The 26,222-nt window shown below is 46.8% G+C and overlaps 1 protein-coding gene across 1 annotated transcript in view; it reads right to left on the reverse strand.

Moving 5' to 3' along the window:
- Positions 1-26,222, reverse strand: part of LOC147105000 (membrane-associated guanylate kinase, WW and PDZ domain-containing protein 3-like) — a 136,201-nt gene that overhangs the window by 54,749 nt on the left and 55,230 nt on the right. Inside the window, exons 2-4 of the mRNA XM_086011774.1 lie at positions 4,636-4,752; positions 2,222-2,341; positions 12-321 (exon numbers count right to left, since the gene is read on the reverse strand). Of these exons, the coding sequence (XP_085867900.1) occupies positions 12-321; positions 2,222-2,341; positions 4,636-4,752 (547 nt within the window). The remainder of the gene's footprint in view (positions 1-11; positions 322-2,221; positions 2,342-4,635; positions 4,753-26,222) is intronic.

The following is a 26,222-nucleotide window of genomic DNA, read 5'->3' on the forward strand; positions in this document are numbered from 1 at the left end:
GGAGGAGGAGCAGGAGGGGGTGGAAGGAGGAGAGCAGAGCAAGAGAAGACACACAGAGTGGGGTCAATACTCCAGGTGATGTCAGAGCGTGACCGTGTTTCCATTCTCCCTCACCTGGGTAGCCGGTCCCATTGGCAGTGGGTCTCTCGTCATCTTCCTCTTCATCGGGGACCACGGTATCAGCTCGCTGCATCATGCTGACAGACGTTGCCCGCTTCCTTTGTGCCTCATCAGAGCCGTCGTCCAGAACGACCTGATCCACTACATCCTGCTGGAAGGGGCCGGGCTCCGCAGGGGGCTTCGGCGTTCCGTAGAAATTACCTGCCGAGGAGCAAGGTGGGGTGGGGGAAGAGAGGGGCAGGTAAGCTTCTCGATTATATCCCTCTTTTCACATTCCACTTCTTTTAAAGTGATGTTCAATAACTAAATGAGAATCTTTCAATTCAACATTTCCCAAATATACTTCAAGCTTGTCAAACATAGAAGATAGGAGTAGGCCATTCGGCCCCTCGAGCCTGCTCCGCCATTCAATGCGATCATGACTGATCAACCAAATTCAGTACCCGGTCCCTGCTTTCTCCCCATACCCCTTCATCCCTTTAGCCTTAAGAAATATATCCAACTCCTTCTTGAATATATTTAATGAATTGGCCTCCACTGCCTTCTGTGGTAGAGAATTCCACAGGGTCACCACTCTCTGGGTGAAGAAATTCCTCATTTCTGTCCTAAATGGCTTACCCCTTATCCTTAAGACTGTGACCTCCCTGGTTCTGGACTCCCCGACCATCGGGAACATCCTTCCCGTATCTAGTCTGTCCAGTCCTGTCAGAATTTTATAAGTTTCAATGAGATCCCCTCTCATTCTTCTAAACTCCAGCGAGTATAAGCCCAATCGACCCAATCTCTCCTCATACGTCATTCCTGCCATCCCAGGTATCGGCCTGGTGAATCTTCGCTGAACTCCTTCCATGGCAAGAACATCCTTCCTCAGATAAGGTGACCAAAACTGCACACAACTCTCAAGATGTGGTCTCACCAAAGCCCTGTACAACAACTGCTATTGCTTCCCTTTGGCTGAGAGACCCGATGATCCCAGGTGTGATCCTGGATCTGTAAAGAGCCAATCTTGGCCTCCAGCTACAGCAGTGCGAAATCAACCAGGGCTTCCACTGCCGACAGCAACTCCTGCTGAAGGCACCTGTATGGAGAATGGAGGGGGCTCGGCTAAGGTGACCCTTCCCCCCAACCCCCCTCCGACAGTCAAATAGCCCGCCAACACGAATACAAAAGCAAAATACTGCATGCTGTAAAACTGAAATAAAATCATAAAATGCTGGAAATACTCAGCAGGTCAGCAGCATCTGTGGAGAACTGGAAAAAGTTAGAGATGTAACAGGTTTTAAGCAAGTACAGAGGTAGGGAAAGGTGGGTGGAGCGGAGGAAAGAACAAAAGGGAAGGTCTGTGATAGGGTGGAAGGCAGGAGAGATTAAATGACAAAAGGGATGATGATGCGAGGCGAAAGGAGATGGTAATGGGACAACTAAGAAACAAAAGATGGCTCGAGAGGTGGTGTGAATGGGAATAACAGAATCGTCAGCAACTGGTTCCGTCTGAAAAAATAGGGACAACGGTTATGATCTGAAATTGGTGAACTCAATGTTGAGACCGGAAGGCTGTAAAGTGATAATCGAAAGAGGAGGTGCTGTTCCTCGAGCCCGCCAGCACTTCCCGTCTAGGTTCACTTGACGGTGAGGTAAAGGAAGCTGCCTTAAGAACTGTCCCAGTGAGGGGGGGTAAACACCGTCAGAAGAAAATTGAATAGGTCCAAGAATACAAAGAGTTCGATAGGGTAGACGTAGAGAAGATGTTTCCACTTGTGGGGTAGACCAAAACCAGAGGGCATAAATATAAAAGATAGTCACTAATTAATCCAATAGGGAATTCAGGAGAAACTTCTTTATCCATTGAAGTGAATAACATAGATGCATTCAAGGGGAAGCTGGATGCACACATGAAAGAGAAAGGAATAGAAGGACATGCTGACAGGGTGAGATTAAGTTATTGTTTGACTGCAAATGAGCTGGGCAGAAGTGACCCTCGGTATTTGTGCGTCATTGCGAGCGCCAGTTTACCCATGAGCATCTTGTAGAACACTTCCCTCGGACAGCAGCCCCGTAAATAGGACGCGACTGAAGTGAGGTGGCGGTTTCGGTAACTCACCGTCGAAGGTTCCGCTCTCCAGAAGGGCTCCACTCTCCTCTAGTGTTTTAAACTCTTCCAGGGAAATGAAGTTATAATCAACCCCTGGAACCTCGCCTTCCCGAGGTGGCCTTGTAGTGCCTGAAACAACAACAAAAAACAAAAATCAAGCAACGGAAGCAACGGACTCACTTTTGTTGCTTCTCAAACGATGAGAGTTAGTCAGTTCGCAGAGCAGAAAAATGATTCAGTGATGAGGAGGCATAGACTCGGAATGACCACCAAGAGAGTGAAGGGGAAAATGAAGACAGCAGAGACTAGAACGTCACTTAAAATGAAATTGGATCAATATTTGAAAAGAAACAAGACGACAGACTTGCATTTCTATAGCACCTTTCACGACCTCAGGACGTCCCAAAGCACTTTACAGCCAATGAAGTACTTTTGAAGTGTAGTCACTGTTGTAATGTAGGAAACACAGCAGCCAATTTGCACACAGCAAGATCCCACACACAGCAATGAGATAAATGACCAGATAATCTGTTTTAGTGATGTTGATGATTGAGGGATAAATATTGGGCAGGACACCGGGGAGAACTCCCACCCTGGAGGGCGGACGGGGCCTCAGTTTAACGTCTCATCTGAAAGACGACATCTCCGACAGTCCAACACTCCCTCAGTACTGCACTGAGTATCAGCCTGGAGTGGGGTTTGAACTCAAGACCTCTGACTCAGAGGAGAGAGCATTATTCACTGAGGCAGGGCTGACACAGGATCCAGTGAATGGGATTGGAGTAGAGGTGTCCAGTTGAAGAGCAAGCACTGGGACAATCATTATGGGCCAATGGCCTCCTTGCTGTGCTGCGAATTCTACGATCAATTGCTAAGCTCGTGGTTTCAGGCTCGATCGGATCATTTCCCACCATCTGCATCAGGGGCTTGTCCAACTTTCTCCGATCAGGGAGAGATTTAAAGCGCCCATCAGGTGAGCGGGTTTCTGTGAACATGCTGCCAGAATAACTTGATATAGGAACAATTCTATTGTCTGCAACCCACTCCTCCATTCCTGCCGTGGGTCGCACCCTCGCCTCCGAGTCAGAAGGTTGTGGGTTCAAGTTCCACGCGAGACTTGAGCCCAAAATCTAGGCTGACACTGCAGTGCCGTACTGAGGGAGTGCTGCACTGTCGGAGGTGCCGTCATACTGATGAGACGTTAAACCGAGGCCCCGTCTGCTCTCTCGGGTGGGTGTAAAAGATCCCATGGCACTATTTCGAAGAGCAGGGGAGTTCTCCCCGGTCCTGGGCCAATATTTATCCCTCAGTCAACATCAGTAAGAACAGATTATCTGGTCATTATCACATTGCCGTTTGTGGGAGCTTGCTGTGCACAAATTGGCTAGCGCATTTCCTACATTACAACAATGGCTCCACTTCAAAAAGTACTTCATTGGCTGTAAAGCGCTTTGGGACGTTCGGAGGTTATGAAAGGCGCTGTATGGAAATGCACGTTTTTCTTTGATTCCTGAAGGTGCGAACTGCCAGTCAGGAAGGTTTCACAGGCAACAGAGGCCCTCGAGCTGCTCAGTAAAGGCCCAATTCTTGCTGGGTGAACCTGCACGGTAACTGACATTGGGCCATTTGACCAAAAGAAACCACCGGGATCGATCCTACCCTATCCTGAAATATCCTTTGCACGGCGCGCACTCTCCGACAGGGGTCACTGGACAGTGATCAGGAACCCGGACCGATTTTCCACCCCCTGAACCCGGGGCACCAAGGCCAAAGGTTGTCCCACCCCCACGCCACAGTTGCGATCAGTTAACGCAGCACAGACTGGATAATGATCTTTCCTGGTCTCGGGCTCAGTACCACGTCATAGCTTAATGAATAGCTGCAATCATTACATAAAATGTACAGCAAGAAACAGGCCATTCGACCCAACAGGTCCATGCTGGTGTTTCTGCTCCACACGAACCTCCTCCCACCCCTCTTCGTCTCACCCCATCAACATATCCTTCTATTCCTTTCTCCCTCGTGTGTTTATCCAGCTTTCCCTTAAATGCATCGACGTTATTCGCCTCAACCACTCCCTGTGGTAGCGAGTTCCACACTTTCACCACTCTCTGGGTAAAGATGTTTCTCCTGAATTCCCGATTGGATTTATTAGTGATCATCTTATATTTACGGCCTTTAGTTTTGGACGCATGAATATCAATTATTTGTTTGAAAAACACTGATCTTTGATCTTCCAGCCAAGTCACTCAGAACAGTGAACTGCGGACTTGGCCGTATCCTTGTGATGTTACCGCGCACAGACACAGAGGCGCACACAGACGTGTCCTTGTGATATTACCCGACTACGAGCGATGGACAGACCCACACATTTCCCTTCCTTCCACCCCCCGCCACATTGCTGCATCACAGGCTGCACTTACATGGGATAGTTCTCAGGTAGAGATTGTCCCGGATCACCTGCTGGAGCTGGTGGTCCACCGATCCCTTCTGGAACTGCAGACTGAGGTAGTGCCGAAGCTCCTTGTTTATTATTCTGCCTGTAAAAAAAAAATCAATGGTTTTTTTTTTTTTTTACAACCTCATTCATCAGCAGAGCAAAGGAGAACCAGCTGGGACAGAAAGGACAGTTTGAAGTAAAGATACTGATCATCTGCCTCAGTACAGAACCAACCGTCCTCAGGGTCACTGGACTTATCTCCCACGCTGAACAAATTTAGAACATTATATCAGCTTCAAATTGCAATAAATACTTCCACTATAATGTAACTGTGTTTAACAGAAGTCAAGCTTAGCTCAGCCGGGCCGTGAAGTAGCAATAAAATTACTGTTAAGGGATTCGACTATGCAGAGGGCAGAGCAGGCTGCCACTGGAGCTGTGATAGCACGTTCAGCTACGCATGGTAACTCACTGAACAGCCAACACACAAAACAGAAATCATTAGCCAGGGTGGGGACGAAGGGGCACCTTTGCTGCAGCATCATTACACTACAGTCCGGGAGCAGAACCCTAGTCCCGCGACAGCAATGTTCCTTCTAATTCTTTTTGTGCGCAGCTCATTCAAATGTTCGCTCATGCGCGGTTTCTCCCATGTAAAAGCCAGTGAGCGGCCTGCACGGCCACTGCACAGCCTAATGGGAACGTTGCACGACAGCACCAAGCCCCCGGCCCACGACAGGTTTAAGATCAATGCCTTTAGCAGTGTGAATGTTTAACCAGGCGTCAGCTCAGGATCAGGCAGGTTTGGAAATGTGTTTGTTTTTTTATCCTCGGGATGTGGGCATCGCTGGCAAGGCCAGCATTTGTTGGCCATCCCTAGTTCCCCTGAGAAGGTGGTGATGAGCTTTCCTTTTGAACCGCTGCAGTCCGTGTGGTGAAGGTGCTCCCACAGTGCTGTTAGGGAGGGAGTTCCAGGATTTTGACCCAACGACAATGAAGGAACGGCCGATATATTTCCAGGTCAGGATGGTGTGTGACTTGGAGGTGGTGGTGTTCCCATGCGCCAGCTGCCCTTGTCCTTGTAGGTGGCGTGGTCGCAGGTTTGGGAAGTGCTGCCAAAGTGCAACAGAGTCACCGGGGCACTTTCCTTCCTTGTTGCTCACACACAGCAGTCAACAGGACTGTACTCCTGAATGGGGAGACAGTGATTGGGAACAGTGGTCACACGTTCCAGGATTGTGCCTCAACCCAAGATGATTAAAGGGTTTGATAGGATAGAGAGAGAGAAACTATTTCTCTATCCAGTCCAGATCAAGGGGGCATAACCTTAAAATTAGAGCCGGGCCGTTCAGGGGTGATGTCAGGAAGCACTTCCTCACACAAAGGGTGGTGGAAATCTGGAACTCTCCCCCAAAAAAGCTGTTGAGGCCGGGGGTCAATTGAAAATGTCAAAACTGAGATGAATAGATTTTTGTTAGGCAAGATTATTCAGGGTTACGGAACCAAGGCGGGTAGAGGAAGTTAAGATGCAGATCAGCCATGATCTAATTGAATGGCGGAACAGGCTTGAGGAGCTGAAAGGCCTCCTCCTCCTGTTCCTATGCTGCTATGACCTACACATCCAAGGCCAGGCAGCCCCCTCTCCTCACAGGACACTGTGTAACCAGAGGACAGAGTTTTAAAATAATTGCCAAAAAAACCAGAAGGGAGAAGAAATTTGTTTCTACTCAGCGAGTTGTGATCTGGAATGCACTGCCTGAAAGGAGATTCAATAGTAACTTTCAAAAGGGAATTAGATACATAGTTGTAAAGGAAACATTCACAGGGCTATGGGGAAAGAGCAGGGGAAGTGGGACTAATTGGAGAGCTCTTTCAAAGAGCTAGCACAGGCACGATGGGCCAAATGGCCTCCTCCTGCACTGTAAGATTCTATGACTGTGACTGTCTCTCCCTGGCTGGCAGCAATGGTGAGCAGTGGCAGAGGACACACTCCTTGCTGTCGCTGCCATGCACGCCTCATATCAAGAATCCTGCGCCATGCAGGAAATCAAACTTACATAATCCCTTCTTATCCCCTCAGGACACTAGGCTTTGCTCAGCTGCATTGACCTCTGGGGCACTGCACAGCATGGCTCCAGTGGCCCTTCCTTTGCCTCTGCCACACCGAGCCCACTGGAGATCACAGAATTAAAAGGAATAATGGCACATTTGGAAACTGGACAGCTCGAGCAGTGGATGGGATCCGGTGGTAAAACTGGTCATTAACAGAATGCCCCTCACAGCAACATCAGCAGAACCCGAGGGGCATCTCGCCATCGTTTCGGGTTTGGCACCCCACCCCTATTAGGAGACAATTTTCCCTCCAAATTTCAGACTATTAATGTGCTCGAAGGGGCGTGTCATCTGCTGCCAAAAATACAAGGAACCAACAGTAGGAGGTGCACTGGAGCAGGTCAGGTGGATTCCATGCACAATCCCCATTCACCAACAGTACACCTGGCAGCTGAACAGCTCTCTGCAGAGATTCCCTGCTCCAATCTCCCTTCAATCCCCCAAATGACTCACTCACCTTTTTGGGACAGAGCAGAGGTTGCCTTAAGCTAAATTTTGACTGGGAGCTGCCTAAGCCAAGCAGAGGCAAACCATCTGAAATTCATTCCGTAGCCTCTCCCGCATCGCAAGGCACATCAGCTGCTCTCGGCACTTTCTAATCTCCCCTCTGCACGTCTCGGATCACATTGCACAGCCAGCAAACGTGCCGGGGCTGGAGATTCCCGGTGACTCCGCCATCACAGCCTATGGTGAGCTGCTGCTGGGGCCGCTCGCACAGTGCTGGCCATCGGCCGCACAGCAAGCTGCACAAATTGGGCAATGCTGGGACCAGAATAGACCAGAAACCAGCATCCCCCTTTCTGAGAACCCAGAGCTGCACCGCCCCCTTGACGTGGTCGCGTCCCCGGCGCTGGCATTTGACGCAAGGATATCAGCGAAGAATTAAAAATGCTTCTCATGCAGCATCTGTTTCTGCAGTCAGTGGCATTGTTACATCTGCTGGGGCTGATTTAAACTGTTTCCCACTCAAAACACCTCGCAGAATCCACCCCCCCTCCCCGGGTTCTGGCTTAAATCATCTGGGATGTGTCGTTTCTCCCCAGTCTTACTGAACTCCTTTATTCTCTCTCCCCCTTGGAATGAATACCTGATGTGTTGCAGATTCTCCTCACGCCCCACGCTGCTGGCGGGTTGTTACAATGATTGTGACGCAAGCTCGTTGTAACAAACACTGGGGGAACCCCCCCCCCGCGCGCGTCATACGCCCACGTCAGGTGGTGCTGGGCATTGAGCACCCTTCATCGTCTAAACTCAAGGGAATACAAACCTAGTTTATACAACCTGCCCTCAATAATTTAGCCCTCACAGCCCCAACTGGTGAATCTGCCCTGCACCCCCTCCAAGGCCAATATGTCCATCCCGCGGTGCAGCGCCCACAACTGAACGCAGTGCTCAGGGTCGCCAATATTCCCTCTAATTTTTTTGTTGTTGACATGTGCGGTATCTTCCAGCTGCAACAGCTGGTGGCCTGTGTGGACAATGTTCCCTTTAAACTGCGCGGTGGTGCAGAGCTCTGGAGGTCCCGCGCAGCTGGCTCACCGGTTTTTAAAATGGGGGGAAAAAAAGCAAGCAGCGCGGAATTTTGAACGGGCCGCGCGGGTACATTGGGCGTGGGACCTCCTAGAAACATAGTAGGAGCAGGAGTAGGCCATTCGGCCCTTCGAGCCTGCTCTGCCATTCAATGAGATCATGGCTGATCATCCAAATTCAGTACCCTGTCCCTGCCTTCTCCCCATATCCCTTGATCCCTTTAGCCTTAAGAAATATATCCAACTCTTTCTTGAATATACTTAATGAACTGGCCTCCACCACCCTCTGTGGCAGAGAATTCCACAGGTTCACCACTCTCTGGGTGAAGAAATTCCTCCTCATTTCAGTCCTAAATGGCTTACCCCTTATCCTTAGACTATGACCCCTGGTTCTGGACTCCCCGGCCATCAGAAACATCCTTCCTGCATCCAGTCTGTCCAGGCCTGACAGAATTTTATAGGTTTCGATGAGATCCCCTCTCAATCTTCTAAACTCCAGTGAGTATAAGCCCAATCGACACAATCTCTCCTCATACGTCATTCCTGCCATCCCAGGTTTCAGCCTGGTGAATCTTCGCTGCACTCCTTCCATGGCAAGAACGTCCTTCCTCAGGTAAGGCGACCAAAACTGCACACAATACTCAAGGTGTGGTCTCACCAAGGCCCTGTACAACTGCAGCAAGACATCCTTGTTCTTGTACTCGAACCCTCTTGCTACGAAGGCCAACATACCATTTGCCTTCTTAACCGCCTGCTGCACCTGCATGCTTACCTTCAGCGACTGGTGCACAAGGACACCCAGGCCTCCTTGCACTTCCCCTTCTCCCAATCTATTGCCATTCAAATAATAATCTGCCTTCCTGTTTTTGCCACCAAAGTGGATAACCTCACATTTATCCACATTATAGTGCATTTGCCATGTTTCTGCCCAATCACCCAACCTGTCCAAATCGTACTGGAGTTTCACGACATCCTCCTCACAGCATACCCTCCCACCCAGCTTTGTGTCATCTGCAAATTTGGAGATATTACATCCAATTCCCTCGTCCAGATCATTAATATATATTGTGAACAGCTGGGGTCCTAGGACCTATCCTTGCGGTACCCCACTAGTCACTGCCTGCCACTCGGAAAACGACCTGTTTATTCCAACTCTTTGCTTTCTGTCCGCCAACCAGTTCTCTATCCAAGTCAATACCTTGCCCCCAATCCCATGTGCCTTAATTTTGCACGCTAATCTCTTATGCGGGACCTTATCGAAAGCCTTCTGAAAGTCCAAATACACCACATCCACTGGTTCTCCCTTATCTATTTTACCAGTTACATCCTCAAAAAATTCCAGTAGATTAGTCAAGCATGATTTACCTTTTGTAAATCCGTGTTGACTTTGTCCGATCTAGTCACTGCTTTCCAAATGCTCTGCTATTACATCTTTTATAATGGACTCTAGCATTTTCCCCACTACCGATGTCAAGCTTACCGGTCTATAATTCCCTGCCTTTTCTCTACCACCTTTTTTGAATAGTGGGGTAACATTAGCTACCCGCCAATCCATGGGTACCGTTCCAGAGTCTATCAAGTTCTGGAAGATGACCAGCAATGCATCTACTATTTCTTGGGCCACTTCCTTAAGTACCCTGGGATGTAGATTATCAGGCCCTGGGGATTTATTGGCCTTCAGTCCCATCAATTTTCCTAACACCATTTCCCTACAAATACTGATTTCTTTCAGTTCCACCATTTCATCAGACCCTATGTTCCCCAGCATCTCTGGGAGGTTATTTGTGTCCTCCTTTGTGAAGACAGAACCAAAATATGTATTTAGTTGGTCTGCCATTTCTTTGTTCCCCATTCTAAATTCCCCCGATTCTGACTGCAAGGGACCTACGCTTGACTTCACCAATCTTTTTCTCTTCACATATCTATAAAAGCTTTTACAGTCAGTTTTTATGTTCCCTGCAAGCTTACTCTCATATTCTATTTTCCCTTTCTTAATTAATCCCTTTGTCCTCCTTTGTTGAATCCTAAACTGCTCCCAATCCTCAGGATTGCTATTTCTGGCCAATTTATATGCCCTCTCCTTGGACTTTATGCTATCCCTAATTTCCCTTGTTAGCCACGGTTGGGTCACCTTTTTTGTTTTATTTTTATGCCAAACTGGGATGAACAAATTCTGTAGCTCATCCATTCGGTCTTTGAATGTTTGCCATTGCCTATCCACCGTCAACCCTTTGAGTGCCATTCCCCAATCAATCCTACCCAACTCGCTCCTCAGACCATCGTAGTTTCCTTTATTTAAATTGAGGACCCTAGTCTCCAAGTCAACAACTTCATTCTCCATCTTAATGAAGAATTCGATCATATTATGATCGCTCCGACCCAAGGGGCCGCAGCCACACCCGCGCGCCTTAGCGGGAACACTGGCTGCCCACTCTGCCTTGACCTGTTCCTGAAAATTTATCCACCTGATTTTAGCCCAGTGTTTGCAAATGTTGTTGCATTTAGCTTAGTCGAATATCTTAGTATCGCCGAATAAAACTTGACATTGTTCGGAGATAAGTAACAATTTACAAATAAAAAAAAGCGTTAAAGAACAGAAAGATTTAAGGACAAGTAATGTTTAAATAAAATCTACTTCTGTGATATTTCTACAGTATGGACCGCAAGGAGAAACACCAAGTAAATTCCACGGATTCAACAAACCATCGATTCAAGTAACCTCTAACTAAAGTTTTCATACAATTTTATGACTTTTTACAATACACCAAGTTATAAAAATAATAAATAAATTCAAAACCAAACACAATTCAATTCACTGACTCCCACACCCCACTCCTGAAGCCCAGATTCCATAATAATTGACATTCTACAACAGCTCACGTCACAGGCTGACACGAACTCTCCCTCCTTCCAGTCTGTGTTGCTCTCTCTCTCCATCCGTCTTTCGGATGAGACATTAAACCGAGGCCTCGTCTGCTCTCGGGTGAATGTAAAAGATCCTATGGCACTATGTCGAAGGAGGACAGTGGAGCACATCACAAACAGATTAACAGCCGGTCATTATCACATTGCTGTTTGTGGGAGCTTGCTGTGCGCAAATTGGCTGCCGCGTTTCCTACATTACAACAGTGACTACACTTCAAAAACTACTTCATTGGCTGTAAAGTACTTTGGGATGTCCGGAGGTTGTGAAAGGCGCTATAGAAATGCAAGTCTGTCTTTCTTTTCCCCAGTTTGTGTTTCTCTCTCTCCCTCCCCACAGTTTGTGTTGCTCCCTCAGAACGATGTTCGTTGGCCCCGATGCAGTCATCCCACAACCGGTAAGGAAGCGGTGCGTTCCGAGTAGCGGGGTGACCAGCAAGCAACACGGATCAATGGCGAGCCAAGACAGCCAGGGTGCCGCGTACGTGCAAACCGTTCACACAAGGACAGTTTCTCCCGGGTCGCCAACTGCAACGCTCGGAATACCAATCTCCCATTCCGAGAAACTCCGGGTTGGGAACCCCAACAGTACCCCAGAGCGTTAGACAACATCCAACCCTTTGTATTCCAGCCTCCTCGAGGTGAAGGCTAATAATATTGCACTAACTTTTTAAATGAGTTTTTGCACCTGTCCATCAATATTTCCCCTAATTTTTTGGGGACCCTTTAATGGGCTGCGCGGCCCATTCAAAAGTTCGCACATGTGTGAAAACTCCGATTTGAAAAGCCAGTCCCGGGCTGCGTGGGACCTCCAGGCAGCGCAGCTTAAAGGGAACATCGCTGTCTATTAGCTTCAAGTGATTTCTATACATGGACCCCTAAATCTCGCTGCTCTGCCATAGTTCCTAGTTTCTCACTATTTACAAATCATTTCTCCCTCACCAGAAGGAATGCATTTGAGAGTACAGCCAGAGGGTGGCGGAGTGGAGGGTACAGAAGTGTTTCCTGTATCCTGCACACACAAGATGCTGCCGACAGACCCGGGAACAGCCCTGTCTGCTGAATGCTGCAGCTTTCAAAAGGATTACTCGGTCGGTCAACCGCGGTGATACAGGACATTCCTCTCTGGCCTCCTGCAGATTTGAGGAGGTTCTCCTCCAAGCAAAACCACAACACAACGACTTGGGGGTGGGGGGAAATCAGCATTTGCTGGAAATAAATCTCAACTGAAGATGGATGTGCAGGCAGAGAGAAGTGCAATCGCCAACCCAAGTGTGTGATCTTGTCCACGTGTTCAGATCACGTTCCCACTGGAGAATCAGGAGCTACACACTCAAACCCAGGCAGAGGGAACTGCGAAAGATTTGCAAGCTGTAATCCAAGCCCTTTCACTGGTCGCCTACAGCAGGTTTCACATTCACATTCTAATGCTCCCCGAATGTCAGCATTTTGTCCAAGTCCAATCCTACTGGCCATATTAAAGAATGAATGAAGTTACATTTCTATAGCGCCTTTCACAACCTCAGGACGTCCCAAAGTGCTTTAAAGCCAATGAAGTACTTTTGAAGTGTAGTCACTGTTGTAATGTAGGAAACGCAGCAGCCAATTTGCGCACAGCAAGCTCCCACAAACAGCAATGTGATAATGAGCAGATAATCGGTTTTTTAGGTGTTGGTTGAGGGATAAATATTGGCCAGGACACCGGGGCTAACACCCCTGCTCTTCTTCAAAGAGTGCCATCGGATCTTTAACACCCACCTGAGAGGGCAGACAGGATCTCGGTTTAACATCTCATCCAAAAGACGGCACCTCCAAGAGTGCAGCACTCCCTCAGTACTGTACTGGCGTGTCAGCCTAGTCTGTACTCGAGTTACTGGAGTGGGACTCAAACTCAAACGAGAGTGCTGCCCACTGAGCCACAGCTGACATGCAATCCTAAAATTTTTTTTTAATTCACTCATGGGATGCGAGAGTTGCTGGCAAAGCCAACATTTATTGCCCATCCCGAATTGCCCTCGAGAAGGTGGTGGTGAGCCGCTGTCTTAAAACACTGCAGTCGTGTGGTGAAGGTACTCCCACAGAGCGGTTAGGGAAGGAGCTCCAGGATTTTGACCCAGCGACGATGAAGGAACGGCCGATATATTTCCAACTCGGGATGGTGTGAGACTTGGAGGGGAACTTGGAGGTGGTGGTGTTCCCATGCGCCTGCTGCCCTTGTCCTTCTAGGTGGTAGAGGTCACGGGTTTGGGAGGTGCGGTCGAAGAAGCCTTGGCGAGTTGCTGCAGTGCATCTTGTAGACATTCTCTCCCTCGACAACACACAAATTCTCTGAAATCACTCCCAAAGTCACACCGTCTGCACCGAGCAGTCCATCCACTCACAAATCAGAGACACCACCTCATCGTGGCTTACATGGCCACATGCACTGCAGCAACTCGCCAAGGCTTCAATAGCACCAATCCCGTGACCTCTACCCTTCTTCTTAGGCAGTCCCTCGGAACCGAGGATGACTTGCTTCCACATTAAAAATGAGTTTGCAGGTGACTGATGAGTCCAATGCGGGACCCAGTCTCTGTCACAGGTGGGGCAGACGGTGGGGTGCTTGGGTTGACGTGCGCTCCTTGCGCTTGGCTTCCGCTTGCTCCCGGCGAAGAGACTCGAGGTGTTCGGCGCCTTCCTGGATGCTTCTCCTCCACTTTGTAAGGTCTTGGGCCAGGGATTCCCAGGTGTCAGTGGGGATGTTACACTTCTTCAAGGAGGCTTTGAGAGTGTCCTTGAAGCGTTTCCTCTGCCCACCTGGGGCTCTCTTGCCGTGCCGGAGCTCCGAGTAGAGCGCTTGTTTTGGGAGTCTCGTATCGGGCATGTGGACAATGTGACCCGTCCATCGGAGCTGATCGAGCGTGGTCAAAGCTTCGATGCTGGGGATGTTGGCCTGAGCAAGAATACTGACGTTGGTGCGCCTATCCTGCCAATGGATTTGCAGGATCTTGCGGAGGTAGCATTGGTGGTACCTCTCTAGTGCTTTGAGGTGCCTGCTGTACATGGTCCATGTCTCTGAGGCATACAGCAGGGCGGGAATCACTGCTGCCCTGTAGACCATGAGCTTAGTGCCGGGTTTGAGGTCCTGGTCTTCAAACACTCTCTTCCTCAGGCGACCGAAGGCTGCGCTGGCAACTGAAGGCGGTGTTGGACTTCGTCGTCGACGTTTGCCCTTGTTGACAGTGGACTCCCGAGGTATGGAAAGTGGTCCACGTTGTCCAAGGCCTTGTCGTGGATTTTGATAATCGGGGGGCAGTACTGTGTGGCGGGGGCAGGTTGGTAGAGGACCTTTGTCTTACGGATGTTTAGTGTAAGGCCCATGTTCTTGTACGCTTCGGTGAAGGTGTTGACGATGGTTTGGAGTTCGACCTCCGACCACCTAGAAGGACAAGGGCAGCAGGCGCATGGGAACACCACCACCTGCAAGTTCCCCTCCAAGTCACACACCATCCTGACTTGGAACTGTATCACCGTTCCTTCACCATCGCTGGGTCAAAATCCTGGAACTCCCTACACAGCATCACTGTGGGAGCACCTTCCCCACACGGGCTGTAGCGGTTCAAGGCAGCGGCACACCACCACCATCTCAAGGGGCAACTAGTGATGGACAACCAATGCCGGCCTTGCCAGCAGCAGCCATCTCAAGAATGAATTCAAAAAACATGCACTCGCCCCACCCAGTGAGCACATGCCAATACCCTTGATCCCTCCCTCAGTGGGGCAGGACAGAGGGGAAGAACTCCCCATCTCTTTGAAGTAGTGCCACGGGGTCTTTCACATCCACCCGAGAAAGCAGATGGGGCCTCAGTTTAACGTCTCATCCAAAAGACGGCACCGCCGACAGTTAAATTAGAACTGCTTGGTTACTGTGGAAATGATGGCGAGAGGCAGCTTTGCATGTTACAAAATAACAACAGAAAATGCTGGAAAAACTCAGCAGGCCAGGCAACATCTGTGGAGAGAAATTAGAGTCGACGTTTCGGGTCTAACCCTTTTTCAAAAATGAAATAGATCGAAAGGCAGGGCTGGGAGAGAACAAAAGAAGTGAAGAGACATTAAGAGGTATTGAAAACCAGACAAGATGGTGATAGGACTAGTGGAGACAAAAGATTCTGTCGCTCGGTGCGGTTTACTTTTCTAAAACAATAGTCACTAGGATTTATTTTTGGAGAGGGGTCACATGCTAGTGACACTCCCTCCATTGACAAGTGAGACAATGTGAGGAATGCATTTCATCAAGGTATGCGATGTAACCGGTCGGTCTGGTACATGGTTGCTAAAAGCTCTTGTGTAAATTGCTCAATAAATCTGCTTACGGTGTGCAACATTCTTTAACCTTCAGCTCTGCACCCCGATAGACAGAACTACTCCCCCCGCTCTGTGGAAATGCCCATTAATCAGCACTGAGCACACTCCTGGAACCATCAGGGCTAATGTGATTCTCTTCTGCATAAAAGGCGAGAACGCCCAGGACCTGCAGGGTGGATGCACACTCGACCAATTAGTAAAATTAATTTCACTAATTGGTCCAGGACACAGAATTTACCAAATCACTTTACAAACATGCTTTCCTCTCTCCTCCTTTAAGACACTCCTTAAACCCTACCTCTTTGACCAAGCTTTTGGTCACCTGTCCTAATATCTCATTATGTGGCTCGGTGTCAAATTTTGTCTGATAATCGCTCCTGTGAAGCACCTTGGGACGCTTTTACTGTTACAGGAGCTGTATAAATGCAAGTTGTTATAGCCTTCAGTGTGTTTATATAATAAAACTTTTGCAGGAGCCATTTGCTAGATATTTGGCCGAATATTTCAAACTAGAACCCTCTACATAGCACACTATTCACAGAGTAAACCAGAAGTTAAGACCATTTCCGTAAAATTTGTTGCAATCACCATTACAGCCCAACAGGATTCAAAACACCCATTTCACAGAACTCCAAAACTCAGATTAGACAAGGTTCAGTACTCAGAAAATGTTCATCCTCATTTTCTCAGTAATGTATCAATCAATAATCTCGTGTACACATTCACTTTCTGTCCACTTGCTCCATTATAATTTACATTCACGTTGATAAGGCTGCAGTTGCTGACACCACTATGGTGCAAATAAACACGCTGGCAATTGGGTGTAATCACACCGTGACACCTTTACATAGACAATCTCCATCATAAAATGTGTCAACCGTGGTTCAGTGGGCAACACTCTCGCCTGAGTCAGAAGGTTGTGGGTTCAAGTCCCTCTCCAGAGACTTGAGCACAAAATCCAGGCAGACACTCCCAGTGCAGTGCTACGGGAGTGTTGCACTGTCTAGGGTTGTGAAGGGGTGGAAAGTTTCCGGTAAATTTCCAGAAATTTTCCATAGGAAGTTTAGCTTGGGAATTCTGCCCCAAAAAGCACATGCTAGCATAATTTGTTTTTGTATTTTTCATTTTTTTCCCCCCCACAGGTCCTCTTAAAATTACTAACAGAGATGGAATCTTAATTATTAAGGAATTTCTTAATCAATACATGTTTATCTTCTTACTTGGCTTGTTTTAATAATTACAAGTTTTGTGTGTGACTGAACAAATGTGTCCTGATTGGTTGGATGAGTGGATGAGCGATTAGCTCCCTTCATTGGTGATGTAGCGTCGTGCGTGCACAGGTCATGCTTCCATCACATGGAGCATCAGGAAAAATTTACTCACCCTGTTGCAATCGTGCTGATCGACCTCAGTTCGACAGACGAATGCCCTTTATTTCTCTGCATAGAACAATGCCACGTTTACCGTCGGATGTGTGGAAACATTTTACCCCAGGCATTAAAGATGGAAAGACTGTACATGTGCAAACACTGTACAAAGCCATATGTAAAGAATGCCACAAAGATGCAGCAGCATTTATCCAAATGCAACTTCTCCACTCAAAGCTCACAGCAGTCAGCCCAGAGTTCCTGTGCTTCCATTCAAGAAGATGATGGTTCACATTCAGCATCAGGCTCCTTATCATCAGCAACTCCTGGCCCACTTTGAAGGTTTTTTGATACAATGGATAACCATAACCAGAAGAATGCAGATGAGTGCCTTGCTCAAGCTGTATATGCGACAGGCTCACCCCTCATGCTCACAGCCAATGTGTACTGGAAGAGATTTTTCAATGTTATTCGCCCTGCATACTGTCCTCCCACCAGACATGCTTTGTCTACTTATTTGCTGGAGGTTGAGTATAACAGAGTCCAAGGAAAGCTCAAAGAAACGATAGAGATGGCAGGCTGTGTTGCAGTTATCTCAGATGGGTGGTCAAATGTACGAGGGGAGGGCATCATAAACTACATCGTCTCCACTCCTCTCCCAGTGTTCTTCAAGAGCACAGACACGAAGGACAACAGACACACAGGCACATACATTGCTGATGAGCTGAAAGCAGTCATCAACGATCTTGGATCACAAAAGGTCTTTGCAGTAGTTACTGACAATGCTGCGAATATGAAGGCTGCTTGGGCTCAAGTGGAGGAGGCCTACCCTCATATTACGTCTATTGGGTGCGCAGCTCATGGGCTCAACCTGCTCCTCAAGGACATCATGGGATTGAGAACCATGTAAACACTGTACAATAGAGCCAAGCAAGTTGTTAAGTATGTCAGGGGAAAATAGGTAGTTGCAGCAACCTACAACGCCAAGCAAATGACAGAACAAGAACACCACATTGAAGCTGCCCAGGAACACTAGATGGGGTGGTGTTGTCATAATGTACAACCGCCTTCTGGAGGGTAAGGAGTCGCTGCAAGAAATGGCAATATCCCAGTCTGGGGATATGGAAACCACCATCAAGAAAATACTGCTGGATGATGTGTTTCGGGAGAGAGTGGTTAGCAGCCTTAAACTACTCCCACCAGTAACATCTGCAATTGCTCAGATTGAAGGAGATGACGCTGTCTTGTCAGATGTTCTCAGGCTTTTTGCTGATTTAAAAGAACAAATCAGCATTGTCCTACCCACATCCCTGCTGCTCAAAGCAGAGGAGAAGGCAATTGTTCAATTCATAGACGTGTCAAGAATTTTGTGTCAAGCCGATTCATGCTGCAGCATACATGCTGGACCCAAAGCATGTTGGGGGACCAATACTTTCTGGAGAACAGATCAACAGCGCTTACAGTGTGATTTCTACCCTCTCACGCCACCTCAATCTGGACATGGGCAAAGTTCCAGGAAGTCTGGCAAAGTTCTCTACCAAGCAAGGTCTTTGGAATGGGGACGGAATATGGGAATCATGCAAGCATATCAGTGCACATACCTGGTGGAAGGGACTTTGTGCATCTGAGGCCCTGTCACCCATTGCATCGGTGATACTCCAAATCCCACCTTCATCAGCGGCCTCTGAACAAAACTGGTCACTTTTTGGGAATACGCATACAAAGGTGCGCAACAGGCTGACTAACAAGAGAGTGGAGAAACTGGTGGCTATCCGGGCGAACCTACAACTTATTGAGCCAGATACAGAAGTGTCCACCACACAGTTAGACAGTGACACAGAGGAGGAAATGGACACGTCAGAGCCAGAGTCAGAGATCAGGAGGAGCAATGATGAGTAGAAGACTCAAAGGGACAAAATAAGGACAAATTACAGGCTAAATAAGCCGACGGTCTTTTTATTTTATTTTAGATGGGTCTTTTTTGTGTGGGTTCAATAAAGTTCAAAATTATAACCTGAATAAAGTTCTGAAAGCCTGTTTTTATTTGTATGGAACAGTATGTCTATTTTGATGACAAAGATAATAAGGGTCAGAGACAAAAACCATCAGTGTGCAAAAAAACTCAAAATTCCCATAAATTCCTGAAAATTCCCATGGAAAGTTTCCTCTTTTAAAAATTCCTGGAATTTTGCAACCCTAGCACTGTCAGAGGTGCCATCTTTCGGATGAGACGTTAAACCGAGGTCCCGTCTGCTCTCTCAGGTGGACGTAAAAGATCCCACGGCACTATTTCAAAGAACAGGGGGGTTATCCCCGGTGTCCTGGCCAATATTTATCCCTAGTAACAAATTATCTGGTCATTATCACATTGCTGTTTGTGGGATCTTGCTGTGTGCAAATTGGCTGCTGCATTTCCTACATTACAACAGTGACTCCACTTCAAAAGTACTTCATTGGCTGTAAAGCGCTTTGGGACGCTTTGAGATTGTGAAAGGCGCTATAGAAATGAAAGTCTTAATGTAGAAAGAGGAATTTAGAATAAAATCTAAAAATATGTAAGACTTTAATATAAGGGACTGAACTACATCTGTGCTCACGGTCCAATTCTGCCCACAGCCCCGCCTTTTAACCCCCTTCACCTGAATATATTTGGTCTCGATCCCCTCTGTGGAAACGTACCCCTTATTGGAATACAGTCTGATGAATTAAAATGGTGTCTGGAACCTTTCAGTGTAAATAGAATGGGCACAAAATGGCTTCGTGTAAGGGATGATTGCTTTTAGTTTAGGTGAGACCGGAAAGGGGTACTTCAGCCTTAGTTTGCAGAGATGGCAGTTCCGCTCTGAAACAATTTAGATTGTAGAACAATAAAGGTCATGTAATGTCAACTGTCCTTTGATAATCAATTGGTATCTGAGCAGTGCTCAATCACGGTTTGACAACTCAAATGGACCTAGGCTATAGTAAACAAACACCGGCTCTTGAGGTCCGATGGTTAGATCAAAAGACAGATCGTAAAAGAATGGGCTTTGACGTTGTGATAAGATTATAGATAAGGTGTCTTCAAAAGAATGTGATTGAAGGGTAATGTGTTGCTAAGGGAAATTGTGTAGTAACTGATGAGTTTGTACTTTTTGAAGTGTATATAACCTGTAACTTTTTGGGAGTCCGTAGCTCTCGCTCCTAGCTAGTACTCCAGACTCAGCTGAGTTCTGAGCAGTTCAGCAGGACCGAGTGCTCCGGCCGATAAAGAATAAAAGACTATTCTTTGAGAAAACAGTGTTCGAGTCGATTATTGTTGAACCAGATTGACGCCTAAAAGAATCTAGATCGTCATTTGGTGTCAGAAGTGGGATTTCAACGGATGATCACCGAGAAAGAGCGAACCAAGAACCGAACTAGTCTTGGACGCGAGCGGAGGAAATGGGCCCCCAGAGTGAGTATAGTTAAATTTTACCACTTTGGTTTTCCTCTGATCCGTAAGTCCGATAAAAGTTTGGCCACTCGCTAACTCTCGTGTGGTGTCCCGACGAAATCCGGGTCAATCTGGCGAATACTGTGTAAACTTAGGAAATAAGTATCCAAGTCGAGTAACGCGACGACCTCGTATATCACTTGGTCCGCTCAGGCTCCGATTGGACTAAAAAGTAGATAAGTAGTGACTTTAGATTCCAAGAGAGAAGAGAAAAAGAATACTTGAAAGAGAGTAAAAAGAGAGTCGGGGACTCTAGAGCTCGAGCAACTTGTACTCGGGGAGTGCAAGATAAGGGTCGTATAAGTAGAATAATTAGGCTAAGAATACCTGTACCAGGCGGTGACAGAGGCTAAATTTACGATTAGAATAATTAGGGTTTAAGAATACCTGTACCAGGCGGTGACAGAGGCTAAAATTACGATTTGATGAATATAGACGACTCACTGTGTATTTTTGTTTGGTCTAACTATTGTACTTATATGTATCGTGGTGTTTAGTTTTGTGTGCCGGTATCTGTGAAACATATGAGATAATTGTAAAACGTAACTCTTCTAATCCTGAAAAGGAGCCCTTAGTGTAAGAACCATGGGTAATTACCTAGACACAACGAGTGATGAGGGCAGTGCCCTACAAACATTATGCGACCAATATCCGGACAAAGCCCAACAATTGAGACAACTCTCAGGGGGTTTAAATAAAAAGTTAGGCAGCGAACAATGGCCTCTAGGGGGTCCCAAAAGTTTAGAAATGGTTAAGCGAACTCAAGAAATGATTTGGAAAAAGAACATGGGAAGTAAGACTAAAAAACTAATTGGACTCTGGCGACAGTACTGCCAAGAAATTAAAGACAGTTCCCTATTAGCCAGCTGGCAAGGGAATGCTGTTAAATTAGGAATAAAGTTAACCGAAGGAGGGAATCTTAAACCCGTTGAAGTACTTAAGAGAGAATGTGCTCATGGGAAAAGGTCAAAATCTGAAGAGGTGCCAAATAAAAAGGATCAAAATGAACTACGTAGTTCAATGGTTGGCCTTAGGTTGACAGAGGGAGACGGAGAAGATGAGGACTTAGATAATTGGACATACAGAACCCCTACTGCGCCACCTCCTCAGCCACCCCAGTACAACTATATTTACCCCCCCCCTTCCAACGTCGGCCACACCACCGACGTCTAATATTACTCCTCCAGTAACCCTCTCCATAAATAGTCCCCCATTCACTCCAGGAATACCCCCAACTATCTCACCCGTTGGGGCCACAGGTTTTACTGATCACATAAGTGGTCGGACCCGGTTACAAACGGCAGGACAGACAGGCCCTGTGCCCAATTATACTCCTACCCGGAGTGACAAGAAGAAAAAGGAAAACAAACGGATAAACAAGAAAAGATTCAGACAGTTAGTACAACATAAGTCCACTCAGGAATACGACACTGAGTCATGTAGTGACTTTACCAATTCAGAAAATGATTTATCACCTTCTGATGATCATGAGTCAGAATCCAAAAATCATTCCGGTAACCCACCCAGGAACCTTCCAGTGAGAAAAATGCCAAACCCAGATCAGGCTGCTGCCGCAGCTCACCCCACCATAGATGTATTCTTCCCATGGAAGCCTAATGAATTAATGTCTATCCTAACTAATGCGCCGGATCGCCTCAAAGCGCCTCAAAAATTTGTGGACTTTTTATGAACCACCATTCAGGTGTACAACGCTGAATCCCGAGATTTGTGGGCTTTAATCCAACAAGTACTGACCCCCTCGGAACATCAGGCAGTGGCTGGGAATGGTTAATTATTGTCGACAGTGGATACCTAATATTGCAGTATTAACCAAACTTCTGACTCCCTACACGACTAAAGAGGGAGAGTTTGAGCTGGAACCAGAGGCAGAGAAAGCATTTGAGGAATTAAAACAGGATCTGGTCCAAGCACCAGCCCTTGGACGACCCCTGTATGATAGGCCATTCCAGTTATATTGCACAGTAATGAACGATTGCTCAACAGCAGTATTGACCCAGAAGCATGGAGATAAGAATCGACCGGTAGCTTATTATTCATCAAAACTGGATCTGGTAGCTCTAGGATATCCCTATTGCACCCAGATCCTTACAGCCATCTACAACAGTCTACAGTCAGCTGCTAACATGACACTTCAGCAGGACATTACTGTGTATAGCTCTCACTCAGTCACTGCGTTATTGGGGCAATTGCAGACCCAACACCTGACTACTGCCAGGCAAAATAAGTACGAAATATACTTATTGAACAATCCCAGGCTCACATTTAAACACTGTAGCACTATCAACCCTGCCAGTTTCCTTGCACATCCGCCCTCCGAGAGTGATGAACCAAGCCATGATTGCTTACACCTCATTAAAAAAGATACCTCAGTCCGACCTGATTTGTCTGACACTCCTATTGCAGATCCCGATATTAACATGTATACGGATGGCAGTTCTTCCGTTGATGAGATGGGAAAACGAATTTCTGGTTATGCAATTGTAAATCAGGAAGGTGTCACCTTAGAATCAGCAGCCTTTGAATCCCCTTTTTCTGCCCAGCAAGCCGAACTGTTTGCACTCATACGAGCTTGTACTTTGGGAGAAGGATTACGAATCAATGTACATACTGACTCTAGATATGCCTTTGGAGTAGTTCATGATTTTGGACAATTGTGGAAAAATCGAGGATTTCTGACCTCTTCGGGCAGTTTGATCTCTCACCGTCAGTTAGTCTCAGATCTCTTGCAAGCCCTTTTACTCCCCAAACAGATAGCGGTGATCAAATGCTCTGCCCATACCACTGGCCAAAGCCCGGTAGATATAGGAAATCGCCGCGATGATGAGGCGGCCAAAAATGCTTCTAGGAGTCACCAAATGATTGTGCCCCAAATGATGAGGCAGACTAAAAATTCAAAAAAGAATCAGTCTCCCTCGGAAAAACTAATGCCAACCATCCATGAGGTGATTAAGTTGCAGGAGGACGCTCCTGATAGTGATAAGCATTTGTGGAGAGAATTGGGATGTGTATATAACCCTGTACTACAACTCTGGACTACTCCCGCGGAACAGACTTGTATGTCTGATGAGCTAGCTTTATGGGTTATTGAATGTGTACACTTTGCAACTCATTGTGGTGCCAGGGCAGTTAGTGATTTGCTCCTACGTACTTGGTGGCATCCAAGACTTCAGGCTATAGCACAGAACATTAGCGATTGATGCCTGATTTGTCAACAACACAACCCCGGAAAGGGAGTGCCTTGCGAATGGGGAAAAACCCCTTTGCCTGAGGGTCCCTTTGAGACCCTGCAAATGGACTACATTGAGTTGGAAAGATGTCAGTGTTACAAATATGTACTTGTCATTGTGGATGTATTCAGTAAATGGATCGAGGCATATCCAACCACAGACAATAAAGCCTCTACTGTTGTTAAGGTATTGCTGAGAGAGATCATACCTCGGTATGGTATTCCAACTCGGTTAAGTTCTGACAATGGTCCTCATTTCACTGCCCAAGTGAACAAGGAACTTTGTACTCAGTTGAACATTCATCAGCAATTGCATTGTGCTCATCGACCACAAGCTGCAGGACTTGTCGAAAGGGCCAATCAGACTCTGAAGAACAAACTTGCTAAATTGGTAGCCGAAACCGGCTCCACTTGGTTGAAATTGCTTCCGGTAGCTCTCTTTCAAAACACCAGCGGGTAAAGCACGACTTACACCTGCTGAGATTATCTACGGTCGACCACTCAAGACTCCCTGGAACCAAAATGCTCCTACCACGGTGCATTTTCACCATATGACTGAGGAAATGACAACCTATGTCTTGGCTCTTACTAAGGTTTTGCGCAGGTTCCATTCACAGGTCTGTGCTGCATATGGTGAACTTCCTGACTTATCTGGTTCTCCAAAAATTGAACCAGGTTCGTATGTGATGGTGAAAAACTGGACCCGTAAAAGTCTAGATCCAAGGTGGGAAGGTCCCTATCAGGTCTTACTAACAACTCCGACTGCAGCTAAGGTCGAGGGAAGAAGCGCATGGGTGCACTTCCACCACTGTAAACCGGTACTTCCACCACCACCGTAAATTGATTGGAGAAACCAATCAAAAGGGGGGGAGAAGATGATCAGTAATCAGTACAGTATATAGTAGATTTTACAGTATACAGTATAAGACAGTAACAATATTTAATTAATCTTTAATTTTTAAATTTTTACTTTTAAGTTTTAATTTTGATCTTGTGTGAGCTCTTTGTTTTCCAGATTAATAGTTAATAAGTAGTATCGATTGATCATCAAGAGTCAAGATGAGGACTTTATTACTGCTTCTGAGCGTTATCCTGCTCGCGGGCGGGGCGTTCAATCGACTAAAGAAATGTAAGAAAATCACACCTGGAAAAACCGTCCACCTGTGCCGAGGAGATATTCTCCAGTGCAAAGACAAGAATCTTAAAGCTTTCAGATCCTGGAACGTGACTAAATGGGACTTCTGTACTGGACTATTAAAACAGGAACATCGTGAAGTACATCGTGAAGTACATTTGGACAATAGAAATAGATGGGGTTTGCCATGCTGGCACCAAAAATGTAAATTTGATTTTACTTGTAGGACTAACTCAGAAAAAGGAAAAGAATCGTGGATGATGTATAATGGAGGATGTTACAGAAAGGTACTAGTTAAAGACCCATGGTTGCAGGAAAGGGATCCATCGAGACGCTCAGGATCTAGAAAGAAAAGGGAAATTAGGAAAAGGAGGGAGTTACGTACCAACACCTTTTTGTACATGTCCTATGAATATGCCAAAAGCAGTAACCTAACACGCTGTTGGGTCTGTAGTCATTGTGGGAAACTCAACAAACAACTTACCAGTACATGTTAAAAATATTCAAAAGGCTCAGCTTCACAGAGTTGTTTCAGTTACAGATATGAACTTCAAGAGCTTTGTTCCTTTTGAAGCAGTCCCTTGAATGAGTGGAGAGGTCAGTGAGCGAGATGCCAAGTGGGCAGGGTGGTGAGGCACCGTGCCGACGAGGCACCATGCTCAGCAGAAGCCTACTCAGTTAACGAGCGCTCAACACTTGATGCCCATTTAATGAAAGAAAGAACTTGCATTTCTATAGCGCCTTTCACAATCTTGGGGCGTCCCAAAGCACTTCACAGCCAACAAACTACTTTTGAAGTGGAGTCACTGTTGTAATGTAGGAAACGCAGCAGCCAATTAGCACACAGCAAGCTCCCACAAACAGCAATGAGATAAATGACCAGATAATCTGTTTTTAAGGATGTTGGTTGAGAGATAAAATATTGGCCAGGACACCGGGAGATGTGGGATTTGATTGTCGGACAGCACGAAGGAGGGGAAAATTGGAACATACGTCAACCACCTCCTGATAGAGTTAACAGAGCGAGATGGGAAGAGATCAACCTCATCCTAGGAGGCAGCACAACCCATTCCTTTTAATAGAAAGAACTGGAGTCAAGCCAGAAGAATTGATTCAAACTTATGTACCTCAAGAAAAATACCGACCGGTCTTCAGAAACACTTGGTGGCAGCTTTAAATATGCAGAAATGATCGGTTTCTGCAGTCTCCACTGCAAGCCACAGCGAACATTTCATTTCCGCGCATCAGTCACACAGCTACTTATAAACAAAAATGTTTTACTTGTATGTGAGGAAGAATCAGTTTCTTAACGCAATCGTTGGCCCTTGGACCGCAAACATCTCAAGACAGACGCCAAAAACCCCCCCACTGAACCAGGTACATCAACACAAGCAGCAAAGGAGGCCCAATAGGTGTCGGCCGTGGCTCAGTGTGCA

This window comes from Somniosus microcephalus, chromosome 18 (genome assembly GCF_052327205.1).
Source record: "Somniosus microcephalus isolate GS21.2 chromosome 18, FLI_Smic_1.0, whole genome shotgun sequence".
Taxonomy (NCBI): domain Eukaryota; kingdom Metazoa; phylum Chordata; class Chondrichthyes; order Squaliformes; family Somniosidae; genus Somniosus; species Somniosus microcephalus.